At 44.9% G+C, this 25,244-nt stretch overlaps 1 protein-coding gene and 1 long non-coding RNA gene across 2 annotated transcripts; both read left to right on the top strand.

Moving 5' to 3' along the window:
* The first annotated feature begins 2,104 nt into the window (after positions 1–2,104).
* LOC307210951 (uncharacterized protein) lies at positions 2,105–17,253 on the top strand. Its single transcript, XM_079967153.1, has 9 exons — positions 2,105–2,242; positions 4,354–4,436; positions 4,746–4,872; positions 5,908–5,994; positions 6,174–7,126; positions 9,870–10,075; positions 12,058–12,136; positions 13,264–13,390; positions 15,387–17,253. The coding sequence occupies exons 2-9, from the start codon at positions 4,422–4,424 to the stop codon at positions 16,931–16,933; spliced, it is 3,141 nt and encodes a 1,046-aa protein (XP_079823279.1). The 5' UTR covers positions 2,105–2,242; positions 4,354–4,421; the 3' UTR covers positions 16,934–17,253.
* Positions 17,254–19,024: 1,771 nt separating this feature from the next.
* On the top strand, positions 19,025–25,225 carry LOC307209232. The gene is made up of 3 exons (XR_013835451.1): positions 19,025–19,591; positions 20,414–20,695; positions 25,138–25,225. It is a non-coding gene; the product is annotated as an uncharacterized lncRNA (long non-coding RNA).
* The last annotated feature ends 19 nt before the right edge of the window (positions 25,226–25,244 follow it).

The raw sequence follows: 25,244 nt of genomic DNA, 5'->3' as shown, positions 1-25,244 counted from the left end.
TAACCACTACACCACACTGGCTCTACCACTGAGGACTTCCCTCAGTCACAGTCAGACCAATTGAGTTTTTGACATACCCCACCCTCTTCCGCTAACAAATGATCAAGGGCTTCCAACTCTTTTGCAATATTGCCCCTCTCATCTGGGCCATTTGTGTGGCTTTGAGATCTTCTCATCAACACAAAGAAGCCTTTCTCTTCTGATCTTTCATATTTGTCAGAGTTGAAAATCCCTGTTCACAACAATATGTGATTGTCATAGAATCACAGTTGGAATACCCCTAGGGGGTCATCTAGCCCAAGCCCTGCAATGCCGGAATCTCAGCTAAAGCATCCATGACAGATGGGCATCCAACCTCTGCTTAAAAACCTCCAAGGAGGGAGAGTCCACAACCTCTCAAGGGAGACCGTTCCAAGGCTCTTTCTACCAGAAAATTATACCTATGTTTAGTTGGAATTTCCTTCCTTGTAACTTTGAGTCCTACCCTCCAGTGCAGGAGAAAACAAGCTTGTTCCCCCTTCCATGTGAAAGCCCTTGAGATATTTGAAGGTGGCTATCATATCTCTTCTCCATGTCTTCTCCATGCTAAACATACCCAGCTCCTTCAACCGTTCCTCATAAGGCTTGGTTTCCAGACCCTTGATCATCTTCGTTGTCCTCCTTTGCACACATTCCAGCTTGTCAGCATCCTTCATAAATTGTGGTGCCCAGAACTGGATATAGGAAGATCTCCGAGGTTCCTTCCAGCTCTATGATTTTATGCCTTTGGATGAGGTTAGCTTTCCCTCCCTCCAAAACACACGTTTCCCCTTTGCTCTAAAATTTGGTCTCTCTGTCCTCCTCCTTCATATGGGATTAGGGCAGACCTCTTTCTGTCCCCCACCCCTTTTTAAAAAAAAAATCCTCCCAGCTACATGCCAGCTTAAAAGTTCTGCGCATGGGCAAAACCCTCTAGAGCAAGGGTCAGCAAACTTTTTCAGCAGGGGGCCAGTCCACTATCCCTCAGACCTTGTGGGGGCTGGACTATATTTTGTGGGGGGGTAAATGGGGACGCAACGGGACGCAGGTGGCGCTGTGGGTTAAAGCCTCAGCGCCTAGGGCTTGCCGATCGAAAGGTCGGCGGTTCGAATCCCTGCGGCGGGGTGCGCTCCCGCTGCTCGGTCCCAGCGCCTCCCAACCTAGCAGTTCAAAAGCACCTCCGGGTGCAAGTAGATAAATAGGGACCGCTTACCAGCGGGAAGGTAAACGGCGTTTCCGTGTGCGGCTCTGGCTCGCCAGAGCAGCGATGTCACGCTGGCCACGTGACCCGGAAGTGTCTCCAGACAGCGCTGGCCCCTGGCCTCTTAAGTGAGATGGGCGCACAACCCCAGAGTCTGTCAAGACTGGCCCGTAAGGGCAGGGGTACCTTTACCTTTAAATGGGACGCAGGTGGCGCTGTGGGTTAAAGCCTCAGCGCCTAGGGCTTGCCGATTGAAAGGTCGGCGGTTCGAATCCCTGCGGCGGGGTGCGCTCCCGCTGCTCGGTCCCAGCGCCTGCCAACCTAGCAGTTCGAAAGCACCTCCGGGTGCAAGTAGATAAATAGGGACCGCTTACCAGCGGAAAGGTAAACGGCGTTTCCGTGTGCGGCTCTGGCTCTGGCTCTGGCTCTGGCCAGAGCAGCGATGTCACGCTGGCCACGTGACCCGGAAGTGTCTCCGGACAGTGCTGGCCCCTGGCCTCTTAAGTGAGATGGGCGCACAACCCCAGAGTCTGTCAAGACTGGCCCGTACGGGCAGGGGTACCTTTACCTTTACCTTTAAATGAACAAATTCCTATGCCCCACAAATAACCCAGAGATGCATTTTAAATAAAAGCACACATTCTACTCATGTAAAAACACCAGGCAGGCCCCACAAATAACCCAGAGATGCCTTTTAAATAAAAGGACACATTCTACTCATTCGCCCACTGATTCGCGGGTCGGATTTAGAAGGCGATCGGGCCAGATCCGGCCCCCGCGGCCTTAGTTTGCCTACCCATGCTAGAGAATGAGATTCTAGTCCTCCAAGGGTTAAATCCACAGAGATCTGGTTCCTAGAGAAGCAGGAAATGTCATAACGGGGACGATAATATCGGATGCACTTATATGGTTGTTGTTATTACATTATTGTTATGATTGTTATTCCCGGAAGGGAAAGAGGCTTCCTGGGATTCCTTCGTGCGGAAAGGAGAGCTTTGTGCGCGTAACGGGCCCGGCAAGAAGGTAAAGGCTGCCCCGCTTGCGAGGAAGGGCGGCCGAGGCCCTGCTATTTCGGGGAAGGAAGCCCCTCGTCTCCATAGGGAGGAGGAAGGCGGTGGGAAAGATTCAGAAAAGGGCAATCAAAAACGAGCAAGGGCGGGGAACGACTCCCCCACCCTGCAAGGAGCAAGGCTTGCAGCTTTTGGGACTCCTTAAAGAAAAATATTGCTATTGTTATTATATTTATTTCTATCTTGGCCTTTTCCAACATTGGGGAGGGGAGGAGTGGAATATCCATTAAAAGGCAATTAAGCACTGATTAAAATTACAGCTAAATAGAGAGGTGAGTAAGAAGTGACATGTTAAGAAAATTCTGCATGGCAGGGAGAAAGTGGCTAGAAAAAGGCTTTCCACCCCCCACCAAACCACTTTTCTCTTAAGTCCATTGAAGCAGATTCACGTGCAAACTGCAGAACGTTGAATGTTTATTATTACAGCCAAACGGCCAGCATACGAAAACCAAATTTCTGCATAAAAAGGTAAAGGTACCCCTGCCCGTACGGGCCAGTCTTGACAGACTCTGAGGTTGTGCGCCCATCTCACTTAAGAGGCCAGGGGCCAGCGCTGTCCGGAGACACTTCTGGGTCACGTGGCCAACGTGACATCGCTGCTAGTTCTTTACAAAAACAATAGAAACAATCAAGGTGGAATTTAACAATCAGTCTACTAAGTAAGTAGACTTTAAACGTGTATCCAAGGAAATAACTCCATTTTAAGAATGTAAAGAATAAGAAAAATTAACTATAAGCTGTAATGCTTTATAAGTGTTTGTGCAGCTGTGCAATCTTTTGCTTACTTGGACTTGCTATTGCACAAACTGTGGGACACTCCTACAGGAGGCAGCGATAGCCATGAACCTTAATGGCTTCAAAAGAGGATCAGATAAGTTCATGGAGGGAGAGGGCTGTCATGGCTACTAGCCACGATGGCTCTATGTTCTGCCTCTACAGTTGGAGGGAGCAATGCTTCTGAAAATCAGTTTCTGGAGAGTGCTCTTGTACTCAAATCCAGCTTCTGTATTTCCCAGAAGAGGCATCTGGGTGGCCACTGTCAATCAATCAATCAATCAATCATTTTTTATTGTATATAACCAAAGGTCTTTACAATGGACAACAGAGAATAAAAGGAATCTTTCATCTAACTTTTTTGTGGAAAAAGTTCAGAGTAGAGCAAGGCACAAGTAAGGGATTTGTGTGTTGAAACCAACCAGGCTGTTGTTTTCTAAAACTACTGTCAAAAGGCAGAGACTAAATTGTTTTATTTATTTATTTATTGAATTGAATTTATATCTTCCCCCTTCTTGCTGAAGGAGCCCAGGGTGGCAAATACGTCAACATTTCAAAAACAAAACTGGAAAACAGTTAAAGCGTTCTGAAGACTATTGCAATAAGAAACTTCTAAAAGCAGTTACAGTTAAAAACATGACTAAAAACATTTATTTCATCCAGTGTGCTCGAGATTGCCCGGAACAGTAGTCCTCACACAACAAAGGCCTGAGTAAACAGGAATGTTTTCAAATTCCTCCTGAAAGTTAATAGTGATGGACACAGGTGCACTTCACTAGGGAGGTCATTCCACATCTGGGGAACCACCGCTGGAAAGGCCCTGTCACAGGGCAGCACCAACAGGGCAGCCCTTGGTTGCAGCAGCACCAGCAAAGCCTAACCTGCCAGTTGTAAGATCTGAGATGACTGGAAAGGCCCTCTTTTAAGTACTTCGAGTCCTGAGCCATTTAGGGTTTTATGTGCTGGTACTGACACCTTGAATGGGGTCCAGTAGCTCAAGTGCAGTGCTTTCAGGATTGGTATCACAAGGTCCCATTGGCTGCCCACTCACCAACCTAGCAGCCACATTCTGCACTTGCTGCAGCCTTCGGACCCTTCTTTCCAGTTATTTACATGGTCCAAAAATATGGGTCAGCTCAGAAGCATTAAAGCCGTGAAACTGGAATGAGTTTCCCAAAGGACGTAACTGTTCTCGTCACCTTTCCTTCTCTACCCTGCCCGCAAATGGAGACATGAATGACCCAATTTCACTGCTGCCCCTAGACCCAGACTCTCTTTCCTCCCCCACAGGCAGAACAATGGCATCAGGGGTGCAGTCTGGGCCATAACTTCCTTGTGGCACAGCGGAAGGAGCTGCCATGCACTCATCTCAGGTAGGAGAGGGATCCTTGTGGAGAGAGTTTGGGGACACCTTGGGGGTGTTAGATCTTCAAGGAATGTGCCTCTTTAGCTTTTGTTCTTAGGAGATGCCAAGTTGACCAAGTAAGGCTATGAACTCTGCAGTATCCCTTGCATGATGCCTTGAGTCCTGCAGGAAAAAAAATAAGAAGTGCATACAAACCCACCCGGTTAGTCCTTCCCCTTTCAAACTGGGAGCCCTGTTTAATACACAGATATTTTTGCATACATGGGGAGTACATTTCTGAGCATAGGCCATTATGGTGTGTTGTTCTTTTTCCCAGCAGTTGGTGTCCTTTGAAGCAGTGGCCGTGTATTTCAGCAAGGGGGAGTGGAATCTCCTGGGTCCAAGCCAAAGAGCTCTCTACAAGGAAGTCATGCTGGAGAATTATGAGAGTGTGGCCTCTCCAGGTAAGGATGTTTATTCATTTGTTGAGAGAGAAAAAATAAAGCCCCACTGTCATGGTCAGACCACTTCCTGGTGAAGTTTGGGCTTCCATTTCCAATTTCCGCTAGGAATGAGGGACCAGTTAGGATGGTCTGCCCTGAGAGACCTATGGAGTACAATGGATTCCTGAATGCTTGGGGGGATTTTTTCAGTGGTTAGAGCTGGTGACTAGCCATGGAATGGCATAATGCAGAGGAGCATTGATACGATCACTTCTGAGAAGCCTTTCCGATGCTGTGGAGTATCTCTGGCTACCCGGTATACTGAGGAGCTACGTGTCATGAAACTAGCCAAATGATGGCTACAACACAAATGGCAAAAGTCCCACTGCGGTTATGAGCTAGAGAACACAACAGTGTCTGCAGTGTAACAGTGAAACTGTAAAGAGGACATACTTCGCTGCTTCCATTGCATCCTTCAGAAATTGCCTAATAACGCCCAACTCTTTTTCTTTGTAACATCCTAACTGGGAGTGGCAGAAGGCCCTAGTCTGGAGTCTGGATACAGTGGTGGACTGGATTTGAACTAATAATAATAATATTAATTTATTATTTATACCCCGCCCATCAGGCTGAGTTTCCACAACCACTCTGGGCGGCTTCCAATCAAGTGTTAAAAACAATACAGCATTAAATATTAAAAACTTCCCTAAAGAGGGCTGCCTTCAGATGTCTTCTAAAAGTCAGGTAGTTGTTTATTTCCTTGACATCCAATGGGAGGGCGTTCCACAGGGCAGGTGCCACTACCGAGAAGGCCCTGTGCCTGGTTCCCTGTAACTTGGCTTCTCGCAGTGAGGGAACCGCCAAAAGGCCCTCAGAGCTGGACTTCAGTGTCTGGGCTGAACGATGGGGGTGGAGACACTCCTTCAGGTATACAGGACCGAGGCCGTTTAGGGCTCTAAAGGTCAGCACCAACACTTTGAATACCTCAGCTCATATATTTGGAAGGAAATTAATGAATGAAAGAATGCCTGAATATTTTGTCTGTTTCTTTGAAAGAAATTCCCAAACCAGACCTCATCTCCCGGCTGGAAGGAGGTGAAGAACCATTTGTCTGGATCTGTGAGGAAGGAGAGAGTTTGGCAGGTATGTGCTTCAGTTTGTGGTGGGACCTGGTCTTGTCTGGGTAGTCAGGCAGATTCCTTGATGATCTTGCTCTTTAAACTTGTCAGGGGTAATCAGTCTTTATGTCTAACAAAATCCTTGATTTTGGCTTTGAAGTCCTAACAACATTGGCTTTTTTCCTGTGTTTTTCTTCCTCCAAGGAGGTGATCAGTACAACAGCGAAAACTATAGTCAGCCAGCAGGAACGTGCAAGCAGAAAGCAGGAAAGGAGATGCTTGGAAATCCATCAGGACAAAAGAGACCTGAGGGAAATCAATCAAAGAATGGAAGGAAAGAGTCCTCTACTTCTCTGGGTGCTGGTGACCTTGAACTTCTGAACCCAGAATATCACCAAAAAAAGCAACCAAAAAAGTGTCCCATCTTTGGAGAAATGATCAAAGATAAATCAGTACTAAATAGATACCACAGAACCCCCACAGGGGTGAAACTATATGATTGCATGAAGTGTGGGAAGAGCTTTAGAGATAGGGGAACTCTCACTAGACACTGCAAAACCCACACAGGGGAGAAACCATACAAGTGCATGGAGTGTGGAAAGAGCTTTAGAGATAGAGGTAGTCTTACTGAACACAAAAGAACTCACACAGGGGAGAGACCATATAAATGCTTGGAATGTGGGAAAAGCTTCAGTGCAAATGGAAACCTTAAAGCACATAAAAGAATCCACACGGGGGAGAAACCATATAAGTGCATGGAGTGTGGAAAGAGCTTCAGAAACAGTGGAACTCTTAGTGAGCATGAAAGAACTCACACAGGGGAGAAACCATATAAATGCTTGGTATGTGGGAAAAGCTTCAGCGTGAGTGGAAGCCTTAAAACACATGAAAGAAAGCACACGGGGGAGAAACCATACATATGTATGGAATGTGGAAAGAGCTTCCGTGACAGTGGGAATCTTGTCATACATGCAAGAACCCACACAGGAATGAGACCATATAAATGCGAAGAGTGTGGAAAAAGTTTTAGTGTGAATGGAAGTCTTACTAAACATAAAAGAATCCACACAGGTGAGAAACCATATAAATGTATGGCATGTGGAAAGAGCTTCCGTGATGGTGGAACTCTTAGAAAACATGAAAGAACCCACATGAATGTATAGACTAGAAAAAGTTCAGCACTGGTGGAAGCCTTTATATACTTTGAGGGGGATTTCCCATCTAAGAGAAAAACCATATAAACGCAGAGTTTGTGGAAATACTTCTGTTCGGAGAAGCCTTGCTTCACATCAGAGAACCCCCATAGGGAAACCATAAAAATGCATGCCGCATTGAAAGAACGTGGGAAACAAATGTTTAATACACATTTTTTTAAAAAATGAGAGAAAGTTATCTAAGTTACATTTCTCACACCTGGGTTAGAAGCTAGGTTGTCATCTGAAGTGATATTCTCTTGACAGAATGGACGTACAGTGGTGCCCTGCAAGACAAATGCCTCGCAAGATGAAAAACCCACTAGACGAAAGGGTTTTCCGTTTTTGAGGCGCTTCGCAAGACGAATTTCCCTATGGGCTTGCTTCGCAAGACGAAAACGTCTTGCGAGTCTTGCGATCCCCCCCCCTTGTCTAAGCCGCTAATAGTGCTAAGCCGCTAATAGGGTTGCTTCGCAAGATGAAAAAACCACTAGACAAAGAGACTCGCGGAACGGATTCTTTTCGTCTTGCGAGGCACCACTGTATCTGGTGAGGCTACTGGTCCAGTGTTTGTTTATATAGTCCCATAGTACAGTGGTACCTCGGGTTAAGAACTTAATTCGTTCTGGAGGTTCGTTCTTAACCTGAAACTGTTCTTAACCTGAGGTACCACTTTAGCTAATGGGGCCTTCCGCTGCCGCCGTGCCACGATTTCTGTTCTCATCCTGAAGTAAAGTTCTTAACCCAAGGTACTATTTCTGGGTTAGAGTCTGTAACCTGAAGTGTCTGTAACCCGAGGTACCACTTTATTCTTATAAGCCCTTTAATTTAGACAGATATACAGTACAATAAACAGTAAAAAACATTAAAGAGTCCTTCCAATCTTCCTAATCTCTTTTTCATTCTTCAAGTAAAATAAGGCAAGCCATATTTTGAATCCATGGCAAAAACTCACAAATTCAGTGTTGGCAAACCTTTCCCGCTCACTCCATTTGCTTGCTGAACTTCAGGTTGGCTACTAGATTTCTCTTCTGCAGCTTTTTGGAGCCCAGCTGACCGTCCACCCTCTCTTTGAGAGAGTTTGAATTTTTTTATTTTATTTTTTTGCGATTTCCCTCTGATCCAGTCCTTTTGGATATGGGGCTTCAGGAATACTTTTGATCAGACTTAGCTTTTTGTAGTTTTTAGCATGAAATAAGAAGAGTGTCTCTGTGTGTATACATATATAATTTGCCCTCCCCATCTAAGCTCTTTGGATCCTAGATTCACCTCTTAAATCTCCAAAAATCCACAGAACCTTTCAAACATCTGCTTACATAGGCCGTTAAAAAATTCATGTCTTAACGTTTTTTAAAAAGTGACTGAATAGTGGAATTGTAGCAGGGCCACTGACCAGTTTGACCTGTTGGGAGTAATTTAGTAAATGAAACCATTACTAGTTTGTATACCATATGGCTTCTAATAGGCATTTTATTCAATGCTTCAAAATTTCCTTCTATTTCAGTAGAATTATTGTTCTCTTCATATTTTGTGTCTTGTGTAATTCTTGTATCCTATTCCCCCCCCCCTTGCATTCACAGTTTCCCTTTCCCAGGATTCCTGTTTTGTGCAACGTGCATATTACTGTTTTTGATAATATTATTATGTAGATGTGCTTCATAAACTGAAATTCACTTATTTCCTGCTATTGTAGTTTAAATACATTATTCAAGCTGATTTCAGCTTTTGGTCAGAAACCTTCCTGTGGACCAGGGCAGATTAAGGATCTGACTGTCAGATGTCACCAAGCCTAATGGTGTTTCTGCTGACCACATGCGACACCTGAACTTGTATACAGGGGAGTGATATTTTGAGATCTTTGGCCCAGATTCGTGACGTGACATGCCGTAGGAAGTTGCACTGTACATCTATACTGGTGTATTAGGGTGTGTTGAATTTTTCAACTTTCCAATTCAAAAAATGAGGGATGCTAAAAAGTTGTAACATGACTTGAGAATTCAAAAGATATTTTGGTTAAATTGATATAATTTGCTTGGTAAGCAAAATGTGTGTAAAATTGCATAGAAATCATTAAAAATGATTGCTAAGTACTTGCCATTATTATTATTATTATTATTATTATTATTAATAATAATTTAGCTTTGCCTGACATTTTCAGAAAGTAAAAATAAAATTCTTTGGGTTTCCAACAGCAGTTTATGTGTTTCTTTACCAAACGTAGACTCACCAAGCTAAATGTTGTCCAATCACAAAAAGAACAGGAGGCTTGAATTCCTTACAGCCAAAAACATTTTTAAAAGACCCATCACTGAAGGACTCTGCAAAAATTTATTGGGACCATGCAGTGATGGCATAAACATAATTGATCCAAAGTGCAAAATCTAAGTTGTGATTGGGGGTGGGGGTGGAGATTGAATATATTTATGTAGTATTGTAAGAGACAAGATATTTCTTCCCTTTATTTGTTATGGGTTTAACATGTTTTGAAAAAAAGGAGACAAATAATTATCATTATATTATATATTCATTTATAATTCTGGGTTCAATTACCCTGAGTTGGAAAGCATAACTCCATCTATTTGGATAAGATTTCCCATATGGTGTGTGGCTGAACTGCTCCCTGGTTTGACGGATGCATAAATTTGATGCATAAATGCATCAAAAGCAACCACAACCCTTCAAAATTTGCTTTCCATCTGGAACGAAGAACGACGCGCGCGCACAGGGAGGAGCTGAGAGATGCAGCCCTGCGAGGGTTAAACAAACCGAGCTGTGGTTCCTAGAGAGGCAGGAAGTTTTGAAAGTGGGGGAAGACCGTCGCCGACGCACCTCCATTTGGATTTGGAGGAAAGAGGCTGGTCGTCGGGATTCCCAGGCGAGGAGCGGCGGGCAGGAGACGAACGAGGCGCCGAGGTGCCACGCGGCGGGCGGCGGTGGGAGACGCGGAGCTTGCATTGGGGGGGAAGGCTGGGGAGGGGAGTCGTCTTAATGTTTGAGGCTGATGCGCCCAAATCCAGCTGCAAAAGGAGGCGCCCCCCAACAGCTGCACTTTGAAGCCTCTCTTCCCCCTTGTTCTGGGCGACCGTGGTTTTTACGCACGCGCGGGAAGGGAAAGGCCCTTGGGTGGTGGTGGGTTTGGAAAAAGGGGTTTTCCCTCTGTCACCTCCCACCTCCACCACCCAAGCATAATCAACATTTATAAAACGTTGTGGCTGGAGAAACCCGGCCAGGTTGGGAGTTATAAGTAATTTATTATTATTATTATTATTATTATTATTATTGGAGTTATAAGTAATTTTATTATTATTATTATTATTGGAGTTATAAGTAATTTTATTATTATTAAAACAAAATAAAAGAAAAAAAAATCCTTCCAGTAGCACCTTAAAGACCAACTAAGTTAGTTCTCTGGACCATAAAGAAGGCTGATTGGCGAAGAATTGATGCTTTTGAATTATGGTGCTGGAGGAGACTCTTGAGAGTCCCATGGACTGCAAGAAGATCAAACCTCTCCATTCTGAAGGAAATCAGCCCTGAGTGCTCACTGGAAGGACAGATTGTGAAGCTGAGGCTCCAGTACTTTGGCCACCTCATGAGAAGAGAAGACTCCCTGGAGAAGACCCTGATGTTGGGAAAGATGGAGGGCACAAGGAGAAGGGGGCGACAGAGGATGAGATGGTTGGATAGTGTTTTCGAGGTTACCAGCATGAGTCTGACCAAGCTGCGGGGGGCAGTGGAGGACAGAAGTGCCTGGCGTTCTCTGGTCCATGGGGTCACGAAGAGTCGGACACGACTAAACGACTAAACAACAACAACAACAACAACAAGTTAGTTCTAGGTATGAGCTTTCGTGTGCATGCACACTTCTTCAGATACACTGAAACAGAAGTCACCAGACCCTTCTATATAGTGAGAAGGTGGGGAGGGGTATTACTCAGAAGGGTGGTGGGATTGGGTGCTGAATTGCAACTTATTACCAAACTTAAAACCATGGAGAGACCTGGTCTGAACAAAGACATTGGATTCTTATCTCATTATACATGACAAAGCCATTTTTCACCTTCTCACTCCTTGCTTTTTCCTGTAAGACCTATTGCAGTCGTTAAGAGTCGTCAACAGGCTCATCACAGCTATCTGCCAATCACCCAATCCCACCACCCTTCTGAGTAATACCCCTCCCCACCTTCTCACTATATAGAAGGGTCTGGTGACTTCTGTTTCAGTGTATCTGAAGAAGTGTGCATGCACACGAAAGCTCATACCTAGAACTAACTTAGTTGGTCTTTAAGGTGCTACTGGAAGGAATTTTTTTTCTTTTATTTTGTTTTGACTATGGCAGACCAACACGGCTACCTACCTGTAACTTTATTATTATTATTATTATTATTACTACTACTACTACTACTACTAAATGTTGATGCTCACAACCCCAGATACATGTTGTGAATAGCTTCAAATTAGGTACCTATTCCCTCCCCACTCCGCCTGTGCTTTTGTGTAAATAAACAGCTTCTTATGTTCCTTTGCACGTGGGAAAGTTTTCAATGTTTGCCTCTAGGCTTGAGGGGATGGGAAGGCTTTGTAGAAACAGGAGCGGATAGAATACGACATCAATATATTTGGATTGATTGAGGGTGTTTGTGTATGTGACAGAGAGAGACAAGAGAGTCCCAGGCAGGACAATATGGAATAAATTTAAAGGAGGGCGAAGTGAAATTCATTTTAATTATGTGAAAAGCCGTGAAACCAAAGGGTGAAAGTTTTGCCCTCACCGTTCAGCTGAAATGTGAATAACTCCACTTCTCAGTTGCCCCTAGATTGGGGCTTTCCTTCCAGCCATGTCCCAGAGATGGCCTGGTTTACCCCTTCTTTCTCTCCCTCTCCCCCCATGACAGAGCAATGGCATCAGAGGCCCAATCCGGATCATCGCTTGCTGTAGCTGGAGTGGAAACTTCTGCCATGGACTCATCTCAGGTAAGAGGCAGGGCACAGCCTGGGTGTCTCCCTCCGTTGGGCTGCGAGGTTCGCAGGAAACGTGTGCTGCCCCTTCTCTGCTGCTGCTACAAAATGTCTAGGTGACCCAACTTAAGCTATGAACTCTACGATGTCTCTTGCGTGATGTATACAGTCTTGCAGAAAAAAATTAAAGCTTTCCTAGCTGGATTTTGCAAAGCTCTCTGCCATCGGTGTCCACTTTGCATTACGTTTTGTACAACACCTCAGGATGTACAGTGGTACCTTGGTTCTCAAACTTAATCCGTTCCAGAAGTCCGTTCCAAAACCAAAGCGTTCCAAAACCAAGGCGCACTTTCCCACAGAAAGTAATGCAGAACGGATTAATCTGTTCCAGACTTTTAAAAACAACCCCTAAAACAGCAATTTAACACAAATTTTACTATCTAACGAGATCATTGATCCATAAAATAATAATAATAATAATAATAATAATAATAATAATATTTATTTATACCCTGCCCTCCCCAGCCAAGGCCGGGCTCAGATGAAAGCACTAATCAATGTACTGTACTATAAAATAAATAAGATGATAACATTTAAATCATTTTTTTTCCTTACCTGCACTGTTGATAGTCATTGTTTTGATGGGGGGGCTTTTATTTCCACAGTCACACAATCAATCAATCAATCAATCAGTAGCTGAACTAGGTTCCACACAGTCACAAAAACAAATTAACCAAAAAAGCCTCAAAAACAAAACGCAAAATATATAGCAAAAACAAAAGTACCAAATTTAATCCATTCCGGAAGTCTGTTTCACTTCTGAAATGTTCTAAAACCAAGGCACAGCTTCTGATTGGTGCAGGCACCTTGGAAACAATAGCTGATAGCCACATCGGGTGTTTGGCTTCCGAAAAACGTTCAAAACCCGAAACACATACTTCTGGGTTTTCGGCGTTTGAGAACCAAGGTACCACTGTATGTAGAATGTGATTAATAAATAACATTATTAATAATAGCAAGAGCAATAAAGCTACCAGGTTAGCCCTTTTATTTTCACACTGGGAGCCCTGTCAGATATACGTTTATTATTTTATCTACACAAGAGTTCATTTCTGAGTAGAGAATCTATCTTTTCCTTTCAGCGGCCGGTGTCCTTTGAGGAGGTGGCTGTGTATTTCAGCAAGGGGGAGTGGGGTCTCCTGGGCCCCTGCCAGAGAGCTCTCTACAAGGAAGTGATGCTGGAAAATTATGCAAATGTAATGTTTCTGGGTAAGGATGTCTTGTCCCTTGGTTGACAAGTGCTGTTGCTAATGCATCTTACATGGATTTGGATCTAAGATAAATACTGTTACAGACTGAGTTAACTCTGAGGCAGACAGCAGCGGAACAGAACAGACCTGCTGCTCTAACTGTTAGGACGGTTCATAACTGTACCAACTGCCATAACTGCCTCAGGCGCATGATGTCACAGAGCTCTAAAGACCTTGTGAGCATTAACCCTTTCCTTAGCCTTTGGGATGCTTTCATTTCACAGTCTTCATGTATCGCTTTGGGGGCTTCCCAGAGGCAGTTTGTTGGTCATGGATGGGAATGCTGGACACCGTGTTGAGAGGTGCCCAGTATTTGAAGTTTATGCTACTGCTACATTATCAGTGAACTGGACTTAATAAACACTCGGTGCTTGTGGATCCCACTGAACCCAGTTGCCCCTGTCATACTCAACAAGAAGGGGATGCAACGGATTCATCCCCTACTACATTTGGGAGGGGGGTCAGAGCAGTGGGTGAATTTGAAATGCCTGAATATTTTGTGGTTATTAGACTGCCTTGTTTCTTTGAAAGAAATTCCCAAATCAGACCTCTGGCTAGAGAAAGGGGAAGATCCGCTTCTGAGGGACTGTGAGGAAGCAGAGAGATTGACTCTGTGATGGGTCAGTTCTTGACTGGGTGTTCAGTGCATTCCTTAATTCTGTGTTTAAACTCCTGGTAGACATAACTTGTGGCTTCTTCCTTCCCACTGATGTAGATTTGACACTAAGTCTCCCTTAATTAAAACCAGGGAACCATTGGCTCTCTAGATCAGGCATAGGCAAACTTGGCCCTCCAGATGTTTTGGGACTACAACTCCCATCATCCCTGACCACTGGTCCTGTTAGCTAGGAATGATGGGAGTTGTGGTCCCAAAACATCTGGAGGGCCAGGTTTGCCTGTGTCTGCTCTAGATGTTGCAGAACTACAACTCCCATCAGCCCCAGCAAGTATGTCCAGTGGCTTGGGCCTGATGAAGCAAGGCTTCTTTTATGTTCTGCTCACCTTCCTTATGGAACAGTCTGATTCCCCTCCCTCTTTCAGTGTTTGGGTTCCATTTCCCCACTAGATCTCGGATTCCAGGGTTAAGTATTTGACACACACACACAACCTTTTGAATTTCCTTGTCAGAGCAGCTAGCAAAAGCAGAGAACTGTTTTGCAAACAAAGGCACATCCCTTCACACCCTACCTTAAAACAGAGGTGAAGACCCTCTGGCACAAAGGCCTAATTAGGCCAGCAAGGCCTCCCCATATGGCACACTGGTCTGCTTGGGTTAAACCATGCCCACCTTCCCTGCACCTGACAGTCAGCTGGTGAGTGGCACCTCCAAAGTGCTGTGTGTAGGGGTTATCGTGATTTCAAGTGATTGACAGGTGAATGGCCCCATCCACCCGTCAAAGTTGACCCATTGGGAGTAGGAGAGGTAAGTATTGGGGACCACTTCCCTATATCTTCAGTGATAACCATTTTTATTTGCCCGTCTCATTCCCCATTTGCTGCACTGGAGTATCCCCTGCTTTGGACTATGTAACTGTGTTGTTTCTCACCATCTACTTTTTAAAAAAATTATGGCCTATTTAATAGAATCCATAGAACAGTTATATTTTTTCAGTTTAGTGTGTCCCTTCTCCAAGCTTTTTTGCAGTTTCATTCCACCCCCACTCCCCACTTTACATAATCTTGTGGAACCCCATTTCATTGTTATATCAGATAATCCACACATGCATACACTTCTGTGTCTTGTTTAATCAATGGGAAATAAATAAGAAAGGCATTAATGCTGTTGAGTAACAGATTCAAAAGGTGACATAGGTTTCGGCAAGGTGTCCAGAGAGGGGATGGGACAACCTAGGAAATCAGAAAAAAGAAAAGGATAATTGGGCTTGATAACTCATGATGCTTTTAGCATTGAAGTCATAACAGGAAATATATATTTTCTTTTTATCTCCAAATAGCTAATCAGCGGGACAAGAGTTATAGTGAGCCACTGGAAGCAGGCCAGCATAAAGCAGGAGAAGAGATGTTTGGACATCAAAGGAGGGGAAATAGGCTAGAAGGATACCGATCGAAGAATGGGAGGAAGAATTTTTCTATTTCTCAAGGTGCAGATGACCATGAAGTCTCAAACCCAGAAGACCACAAAAGAAATCAACTGAAAAAGTGGATAGTGTATGGGGAAATATGCAAAGATAAATCTGTATTAAATAGACATTTCAGAACCCGCACAGGGCAGATCCTCTATAAATGCACAGAATGTGGGAAGAGCTTCAACAAGAGAGGAAACTTCATTGTACATCAAAGAACCCACACAGGGGAAAAACCTTTTAAATGCATGGAGTGTGGAAAAAACCTCGGTGATAGGAGAAGTCTCATTGTACATCAAAGAATCCACACAGGGGAGAAACCGTATGAATGCCTGGAGTGTGGAAAGAGCTTCAGTGATAGAAGAAGTCTTTTTGTACATCAGAGAACCCACACAGGGGAGAAACCATATAAGTGCATGGAGTGTGGAAAGAGCTTCACTGTGCATCGTAGCCTTACTTCACATCAAAGAACCCACACAGGGGAGAAACCATATCAGTGTATGCAGTGTGGACACAGTTTTATTGACAGAGGGTATCTTGCTAGGCATCAAAGAAGACACACAGGAGAGAAACCATATAAATGCATGGAATGTGGAAAGGGCTTCATTGAAAGGGGACATCTTGCAAGGCATCAAAGAAATCACACAGGAGAGAAACCATATCAGTGCATGGAGTGTGGAAAAAGCTTCAGTGATTCACGAGCTTGTTCTAAACATCAAAGAACCCACACAGGGGAGAAGCCATATCAATGCAAGGAGTGTGGAAAAAGCTTCACTCATAATGGAAGCCTTAATGTACATTTGAGAACACACACAGGGGAAAAACCATATGAATGTGTGGTATGTAGAAAGACCTTTACTCAGAGAGATCACCTTATTTCACATCAGAGAACCCACACAGGAGAGAAACCCTATAAATGCTTGGTGTGTGGAAATACCTTCACTCAGAGGAGTAACCTTATTTCACATCAAAGAACACACACAGGGGAGAAACCATATCAATGCATGGAGTGTGGAAAGAGCTTTAGTGATAGGAGAAGTCTTACTGTGCATCAAAACACCCATACAGGGCAGAAACCACATGAATGCACGGAGTGTGAAAAGAGCTTCAGTGATAGGAGAAGCCTTATTGTACATCAAAAAACTCACAGAGGGGAAAAACCATATAAATGTATGGAGTGTGGAAAAGGTTTTTGTGAAAGAGTGTATCTTGTTAGACATGAAAGAAGGCACACAGGAGAGAAGCCGTATGAATGCTTGGTGTGCGCAAAGACCTTCACACAGAAAGGTCACCTTATTTCACACCAGAGAACCCACACAGGAGAGAAACCCTATAAATGTTTGGTGTGTGGAAAGGCCTTCACTCAGAGAAGTAACCTTATTTCACATCAAAGAATACACATAAGTGAGAAACCATAAAAATGCATGGAATGTCAGAACTCCAGCAAAAACAGAAACCTTACTATAATTCACAGAACCCACATAAGGAGGGAGAAACTTGTCCTAGTGCCATTTTCTTACCTAGCGGCCAATAGCTAGCACTCAGTCAGGATCAGGGGTATAGCTGGTATAAAAGCAGAATCCACAGCACTGATTCTGGAAAGGCGCTGATGCCATAGAAGACCAGTTAGTACCAGGAACTGGAAGAGAACCTGAAACTACGCCAAAAGTTCCCAATAGCATTGAAAGAGCTAGACATTAAAAAATAAATAAATCTTGTATACAGTTCAATTTGGGAATTTGGAGTTGTATCCATCACTGCTCATGCAATGGGATCTCGCCTTCCTCTCCCCAACTGCTCCTAACCATCTACTGTGAAAGGTCCCTCAATCCTTTGGAGCAAATTTTGAGAGAGCCCGGGGTAGAGATATGAAGTCCCAGAAAAGAACTTAGAAATCGGGGGGACATGACATAGGGTTTTTTTCCATTTTTTCCTGGTTTCCCCCAATATTTTGGAAACAAGTGGGGGGAGGGCGGATTCCAGAGTTTATCCAGGCCTTCACATCTCTAGCCTGGGAGTGGGGTTGCAGGGGAAGGGAGATGGGAGTTCTGTTGCTTAAGTGGAACAGCAGCCTTGGGTTGTTAATTTGCTTCCTGGAGTGAAAGTCGTAGCTCAGTGGAATAGCACCTTGTAAGCAGAAGGACACGGGTTCAATCCCTGACATCTCAAGGGAGTGCCAGAAGAGACTCCTGCCTGAAATCCCGTAAAACAGCTGTCAGTCAGTTTAGAAAATACTGAGCTAGATGGACCAATGGTCTGACTCTGTATAAGACAGCTTCCTATGTTCCCAACTGTATCTGGAGGTAGATACGTCAAGAGGTGTTAAAATGATGAAGTAAAGTGGATTGCAGGCAAAGGTGATTTTTGTGTGTGTGTGGATTAAAAGACAGCTTGGGGATACAGAGATTCCATGCTGCAGGTGGAATTCAAGCCTTGCACTTGAAGAAGTGGGAGAGCTACTAACGAGTTTAGAGAGATGTGGGCTAGCTAAGTGTATTTATCCGGTTTTATTTTCAGTACCCTTTTGCTTCTTTGAGATAGTTTTGTATGCACGTAACAATTTAGATGTTAAAACCTCTTTCTGAAGAAGAGTCTACTTTTTTTTCGTTTTTTAAAGCAAATGCTTAAACATGGTCCATGAAGCCTAGCAGTTTCCTTGCCGGCTGTTTTGCTCACCCCATGCTTAAAAGTTAAACCCCACCCTATGTAAAGGGTGTCCTCAAGAAGACCCAGGGGAGCTTAGGCTGTTTGGTGGAGAGGCATCACAGAACATTAAAGACTTCTACCTGGCAGCAGTGGAAAGGTCCCAAGAAAGGAAGGTCTCCCTTTCTCTCACTGGCCAGGTTGTAACTGGGCCCTGTGACAGGGGTTGCAGAATGAAAATCTATAGGCCAGGGGAGGCTTATACTTCTACAGCCAGCTGCTTCAGAATGTCTCCACCCTCATCTTTCAGCCCAGACACTGAGGTCCAGCTCCGAGGACCTTCTGGCGGTTCACTTCCTGCAAGATATGAGGTTACAGGGAAGCTGGCAGAGGGCCTTCTCAGTGGTGGTGCCCGCCCTTTGGAACGCCCTCCCATCAGATGTCAAACAGATAAATGACTATCTGATTTTTAGAAAACACCTGAAGGCATCCCTGTTTAGGGAAGTTTTCAATGTTTTATATTTAATCACTTTTTTATTTTGTTGGAAACCCAGCCAGATCAGTGGGGCATAATTAATAAATTACTATATTATAACCTCGAAGTACACAAGGGACCCCCTTTGGCTTCAGACTAGACCGGATTGGAAAGCTTTCTTACAGCTACACTTGCACTCTTAATAATAATAATAATAATAATAATAATAATGATAATAATGATAATAATAATAATTTATACCCCGCCCTCCCCAGCCAAGGCCGGGCTCAGGGCGGCTAAAAAGCAATAATGAAAACAAGTTGAATGAGTACAACTTAAAAACAAGATTAAAATACAACATTAAAATATTAAAAATGCAGACTCATCACAGAAGGAAAAAGGAAGAAGAAAGAGGGGGAGGGAATCAGATGGGCTCCAAGCCAAAGGCCAGGTGAAACAGCTCTGTCTTACAGGCCCTGCGGCAAGAAATCAGATCCTGCAGGGCCCTGGTCTCATGAGGCAGAGCGTTCCACCAGGCCGGAGCCAAAGTTGAAAAGGCCCTGGGCTCTGGTTGAAGCTAATCTAACTTCCTTAGGGCCCGGGACCACTAGCGTGTTGCTATTTATGGACGTTGAGGGTCTCCGTGGGGCATGCCAGGAGAGGCGGTCCCGTAGGTACGAGGGTCCTAGGCCGTGAAAGGCTTTAAAGGTCAAAACCAGCACCTTAAATCTGACCCTGTACTCCACCCGGAGCCAGTGCAGTTGGAAAAGCACTGAATGTCAGTTGGCAGGTGCAAGGTAGCTTAGGATGCTGTGGCGGTCTGTCACTTTGTAACGGAAATATATCACCTCCCCAACACGAAAGGATTTGACAGAAAAATCCTGAATCTAGGATGAGATATTCCCATGTGATGATGGAGTCCTATCACATGACGCTGCTTGTCCAGCCTTGACTGTATGTAACCATTCTTATGTTAAACCTTTCCCCCTAAGAACAGCCTTTTCTAAACTTACAGTAAATCTTTGAACTTAATTCATAAAACTGTGTGGTCTCTTAATTTATATCCACCCGGAAGCCAAACCTCATACTCTACCACAAAATGTTCTTGAAGAGACAGAATAAGTATATTTAACTATTGTTTATTTTAGGATGTTTAGTGAAAGGCAGCCTGGCAAAATACAGTGGTGCCTCGCAAGACGAAAAGAATCCGTTCCGCGATTCTCTTCGTCTAGCGGTTTTTCATCCCATTGACGGCTTAGCGGATTAGCGCTATTAGCGGATTAGCGGCTTTTAGCGGCTTATCAGCTTAGCGGATCAGCTGATAAGCGGCTTAGAAAAAGGGGGGGAGGGGGGAAAAGTCCGAAAAACTTGCAAGACATTTCGTCTTGCGAAGCAAGCCCATAGAGAAATTCGTTTTGCGAAGCGCCTCCAAAACGGAAAACCCTTTCGTCTAGCGGGTTTTTCGTCTTGCGAGGCGTTCATCTTGCGGGGCACCACTGTAAAGACATTTCTCCTGGTAGCAGCAAAAAGTTAGCAGGAAGAAAAACAAGAGGGGAACGCTCTGTTTTGCCCAGATTTCACCTTGCCTCGTGGTGCAGCTGGAGTGGCATGGGTGCAGCTGGAGTGGCATGACAGGATAACAGGAGGCTGTTCCCAAGATGTTTGGGCTGTGTGTTGCCTCAGTAGCACATGGAAATGATTTCATTATGGGAGAAAATGTACTATAGCTTGTGTTTCCTCACAGTGTCTGAGGTTGATGAAAATAATGAACACAAATAAGAAGCAAAGGCCTGAGGAGGCAATAAGTACAGCATTCTGGGCAATCTCTGTAAAAGGAGATGGCCCCAGAGTCACGCTCTAAAATGGGTGGCGAACCTTTTTTGGCCAGGTGTGGGTGCGAAGCAAGGCTGGTGTGAAGGGTCCAGCTCAGAAAACTTCTGATCTGTCAAGAGAGTCTGAGGACTAGATGGGACCAGAAGGCCACATTTGGCCCCTGGAGCTGAAGTTCCCTATTCCTTTAAAAAGATGGGTCCCTCAGGCTTGGGTTTACATGAGACAAAAGGTAAACAAGTTTTGTTTCCAAAGTGGCAATATTAAATACACTCTTGAAGCACACATTTTTGGGGTTGTTTTTTATTGAATAAAGCACTGTAAACTGTGGGCCATTGTAATGGATTGTTTTAAAGTCATTTCTGCACCAAGCAAAGTAAATTTTAGGGCCCCAATTCCCCTCCTCCTGTCCCATATTTTGCCCTATAAGCGCCTGCCGTCGCAATATTGCTGGGTGAAGCACTTTCGTCGGAAGGTGTCTATGGTCTTATTCTAGATAAGGTTGCAGTCTTAAATATGCAGTTAGGGCAGGGGGTAAAGGTAAAGGGTAAAGGGACCCCTGACAGCTAAATACAGTCACAAACAACTCTGGGGTTGCAGTGCTCAACTTGCTTTACAGGCCAAGGGAGCCGACGTTTGTCCACAGAGTTTTTCCGGGTCATGTGGCCAGCATGACTAAGTCGCTTCTGGCAAAACCAGAGCAGCGCACAGAAACACTTTACCTTCCTGCCGGAGCGGTATCTATTTATCTACTTGCACTTTTGGACGTGCCTTCGAACTGCTAGGTTGGCAGGAGCTGGGACCGAACAACGGGAGCTCACCCCGTTGCAAGGATTCGAACCGCGACCTTCTGATCGGCAAGCCCTAGGCTCTGTGGTTTAGACCACAGCGCCACCCGCGTCCCGTATAGGGCAGGGGGAGCTTGCTATTAAATCCAGCTTTATCTTTGGACACCAAAGTGGTTTCGTTGCATGACAGTTCAGGCTGCTTCCTCTGGGACAGAGATAGCCCAGCCAAACTCCGGTAACATTTTGTTTCGATTAATGCAGCAGTTTATTTATATGGAAAAGTGGTGTTCAAATTTAAATAAATAAATAAAAGGCAGTAGATTGCCATTTCTACCAGTAGATCTTCCTGCTCCTGCTGGGGGGCGGATGGCGGACGTGGCATGAGCAGCAGAATGTGTGTTTGGGGAAGTAAATACCACTGAATGCTTTTGGTAAGTGGATATAGCCAAAGTGGGCAGATAACCCTTTTTAAAATAAAATAAATGAATTCTTTAAAATTATGCATTTATTTAAAATAGTGATCAATACCTTGCCTTTTTTACCATTTCTACTAGCAAAATTAAATTACAACAATTAAAAAATGTAGTTATGAAGAAAAGACAGCTGTCAAAACAGCTAAAATGCCAAAGGCAACAGTTAAGAATAAAAACCAGCAATACAGTAACTCTAAACAACTTTACACTCTTTCCTCAGTTAAATTATTGCTAAAATGCTACACATAAACCAAATTAATGCTAGGCTAATCAGTCAAAAATCCTGGGCAATAGAAGATTCTTTACAGCAGGAGAAGGAGGAAAATGAATAGAGAGAACTTGGATGGGCTTGTTTTCTACTTACAGGGTCTTGTTTGAATGGAAATAAACATTTGAAAAGACTCACTCCCTCTCTACCTGCACGCCTGAGGGGATGCAGTCTATCCTGTTACCTCAGGGACCCATCACTTCCTCCCATCTCCATAGCATGTAACTGGGAGGAATGTTTTTTTAAAAAAGGAAAATAGGTCTGCCCCAATCACAAATGAAGAAGGGGGGACAGAGAGACCAATTTTTAGAGGAAAGGGGAAATGTGTATTTTGGGGAGACGGAAAGCTAACCTACCCCAAGGCATAGAATCATAGAGCTGGAAGGAACCCCGGAGATCTTCCTATATTCAGTTCTGGGCATCACAATTTAAGAAGGATATTGACAAGCAGGAATGTTTTCTCCTGCACTGGAGGGTAGGACTTGAACCCATGGCTTTATGTTACAAGAAAGGAGATTCCTACTAAACATCAGGGGAAAAAACTTTCTGACAGTAAGAGCTGTTGGACAGTGGAACGGTCTCCCTTGGGAGGTGGTGGACTCTGCTTCCTTGGAGGTTTTTAAGCGGCGGTTGGATGGCCATCTGTCATGGATGCTTTAGCTGAGATTCCGGCATTGCAGGGGGTTGGACTAGATGACCCTTGGGTCTGCTGCTGATCCATCCCTGATAGTCATCCAGCCATCTCCCAAAAACCCCTAATGAAGGAGAGTCCACTACTGGTTGAGGGAGTCTGGTTTGCGGTCAAACAGCCAGTAACATCAACTTGAATTATTTCCTCATATCCATACCACCCATTTAAAGTACCGTATTTTTCGCCCCATAGGACGCACCGGCCCATAGGACGCACCAAGTTTTTTTGGGGGGAAATAAAGAAAAAAAAATTATTTCCCCCCCAGGCGCTCGTGGGGCCGGCAGCGGGGATAAGCGCTCTTCTCCCCGCCGCCCGCCTGCAGATCAGGTCCGGGGACAGCGGGAGGACACGCTGCGCCTCCCAGCTGTCCCCGGAGCTTGCGGGGCTGGCGGCCGGGAGAAGCACGTTTCTCCCCGCCGTCAGCCTCCAAACCACATCGGGAGACAGCGGGATGGCGGCGTTCCGCCTCCCCGCTGTCCCCCGACCTTGTGGGACTGGCGCTGTGGCTCTCCTGAAGCCTGGAGAGCGAGAGGGGTCAATGCGCACCGACCCCTCTCGCTCTCCAGGCTTCAGCGAAAGCCTGCATTCGCCCCATAGGACGCACACGCATTTCCCCTTCATTTTTTGAGGGGAAAAAGTGCGTCCTATAGGGCGAAAAATACGGTACTCTTATACCATTTTAAATAGTCCTAGCTCCCCCCCTCCCCCAACACACCTGGCAAAGTATCCTGGCATCTCTGTGTTAAGTGCTGAGAGTTGTTAGGCACCCCCAACAAATTGTGATTTCCAGGGTTCTTTGGACAAGTGGTTCTGTCATCATCACTCATTAGCACTGAAGGCGCAGGCATCCCTGGGATAAATCTCCCCACTGACTGGGGCAGTGGCACTGGGGAAGAGTTAACCCTTTTGCTAATTAAATCATCTATTGAAGCTGTCAGACAAGTTCCTGTCCCCTCGCCCCATGTACCCGCCATACAAGCTTTGGAAAATTTTGTCCTAATAATTACCCAGGGTAATTTCAGACCATGGATCCAAAATTTATGGAGAGCCTCTTCCTTTAGACAGTCATATAATACCATCATCATCGTCGTCATCATCAATTCCCTCCTGAACAACCACAAGGCAATTTACATAGGTAAGAGTAAAGGACCCCTTTACCAGTCAAAGGCGACTATAGTGGCACCTCGGGTTACAGACACTTCAGGTTACAGATGCTTCAGGTTACAGACTCCGGTAACCCAGAAATAGTACCTCAGGTTAAGAACTTTGCTTCAGGATGAGAACAGAAATCGTGGCACGGCGGCAGTGGAAGGCCCCATTAGCAAGCAAATGGAGTGAGCGGGAAAGGTTTGCCAAGACTGAATTTGTGAGTTTTTGCCATGGATTCAAAATATGGCTTGCCTTATTTTACTTGAAGAATGAAAAAGAGATTAGAAAGATTGGAAGGACTCTTTAATGCTTTTTACTGTTTATAGTACTGTATATCTGTCTAAATTAAAGGGCTTTTAAGAATAAAGTGGTACCTTGGGTTACAGACACTTCAGGTTACAGACTCTGCTAACCCAGAAATAGTACCTTGGGTTAAGAACTTTACTTCAGGATGAGAACAGAAATCGTGGCACGGCGGCAGCGGAAGGCCCCATTAGCTAAAGTGGTACCTCAGGTTAAGAACCATTTCAGGTTAAGAACGGACCTCCAGAACGAATTAAGTTCTTAACCCGAGGTACTGCTCTATGGGGTTGTGATGCTCATTTTGTTTCAGGCTGAGGGAGCCGGCGTTTGTCCACAGACAGCTTTCTGGGTCATGTGACCAGCATGACTAAACCACTTCTGGTGCAACAGGACACCGTGACGGAAACCAGAGTGCACAGAAACGCTGTTTACCTTTCCGCCACAGCGGTACCTATTTATCTACTTGCACTGGCGTACTTTCAAACTGCTAGGTTGGCAGGAGCTGGGACAGAGCAACGGGAGCTCATGCCACTGCAGGGATTCGAACCGCCGACCTCCTGATCAGCAAGCCCAAGAGACTCAGTGGTTTAGATCACAGCGCCAGCCACGTCCTGCCACATAAGATAGTTAACAAAGGATGCTGTAGCAACCTTGCGTCAGCTGCCATTCTAGGGTGGCCATAGGGGCTAAGCTCCAGTATCCTACAGGCCTAGCTGCACCACTAACTGGAATGTGGGGGGGGGGGGCGGTGCAGGCGGGGGGGGGGGAGAGCATTTAAATTTGGAGCAGATCCACACCACACATTTAAAGCACATTGCTTCCTCCAGAGAATCATGGGAACTGTAGTTTGTTAAGGATGCTTGTAGCTCTGTGAGGGGGGAAATCCCAGAATGCTTGGTGGGGAAGTCTTCTGCTTTAAATGTGTGTTGTAAGTAAACAAACAAACCCCTGTGTGTTGGACATGCTTTAAATCTATGGTGTGAATCTGCCCTTTTTTCACAGGGAATAGAAAGTGGAACCACTCACTGTTTCTTTCAAGATAAAGAAGAAACTAGGAGATTTCATCACCACTCTCCCATGGCACAACTGCCCAAGTAATCTCCCTTTCA

This window comes from Podarcis cretensis (genome assembly GCF_951804945.1).
Source record: "Podarcis cretensis genome assembly, chromosome: 2".
Lineage (NCBI taxonomy): Eukaryota > Metazoa > Chordata > Lepidosauria > Squamata > Lacertidae > Podarcis > Podarcis cretensis.
The sequence above is the reverse complement of the archived record's forward strand: the minus strand, read 5'-3'. Positions and strand labels throughout refer to the sequence as shown.

What these genes read in the sequence shown, in the direction of transcription:
- LOC307210951 (XM_079967153.1), top strand. An exon ending in TGAGAGTGTGGCCTCTCCAG is followed by an intron (nt 4,873 to 5,907) that starts GTAAGGATGTTT and finishes TTTCTTTGAAAG; the next exon opens with AAATTCCCAAACCAGACCTC. An exon ending in TGCAAATGTAATGTTTCTGG is followed by an intron (nt 13,391 to 15,386) that starts GTAAGGATGTCT and finishes ATCTCCAAATAG; the next exon opens with CTAATCAGCGGGACAAGAGT.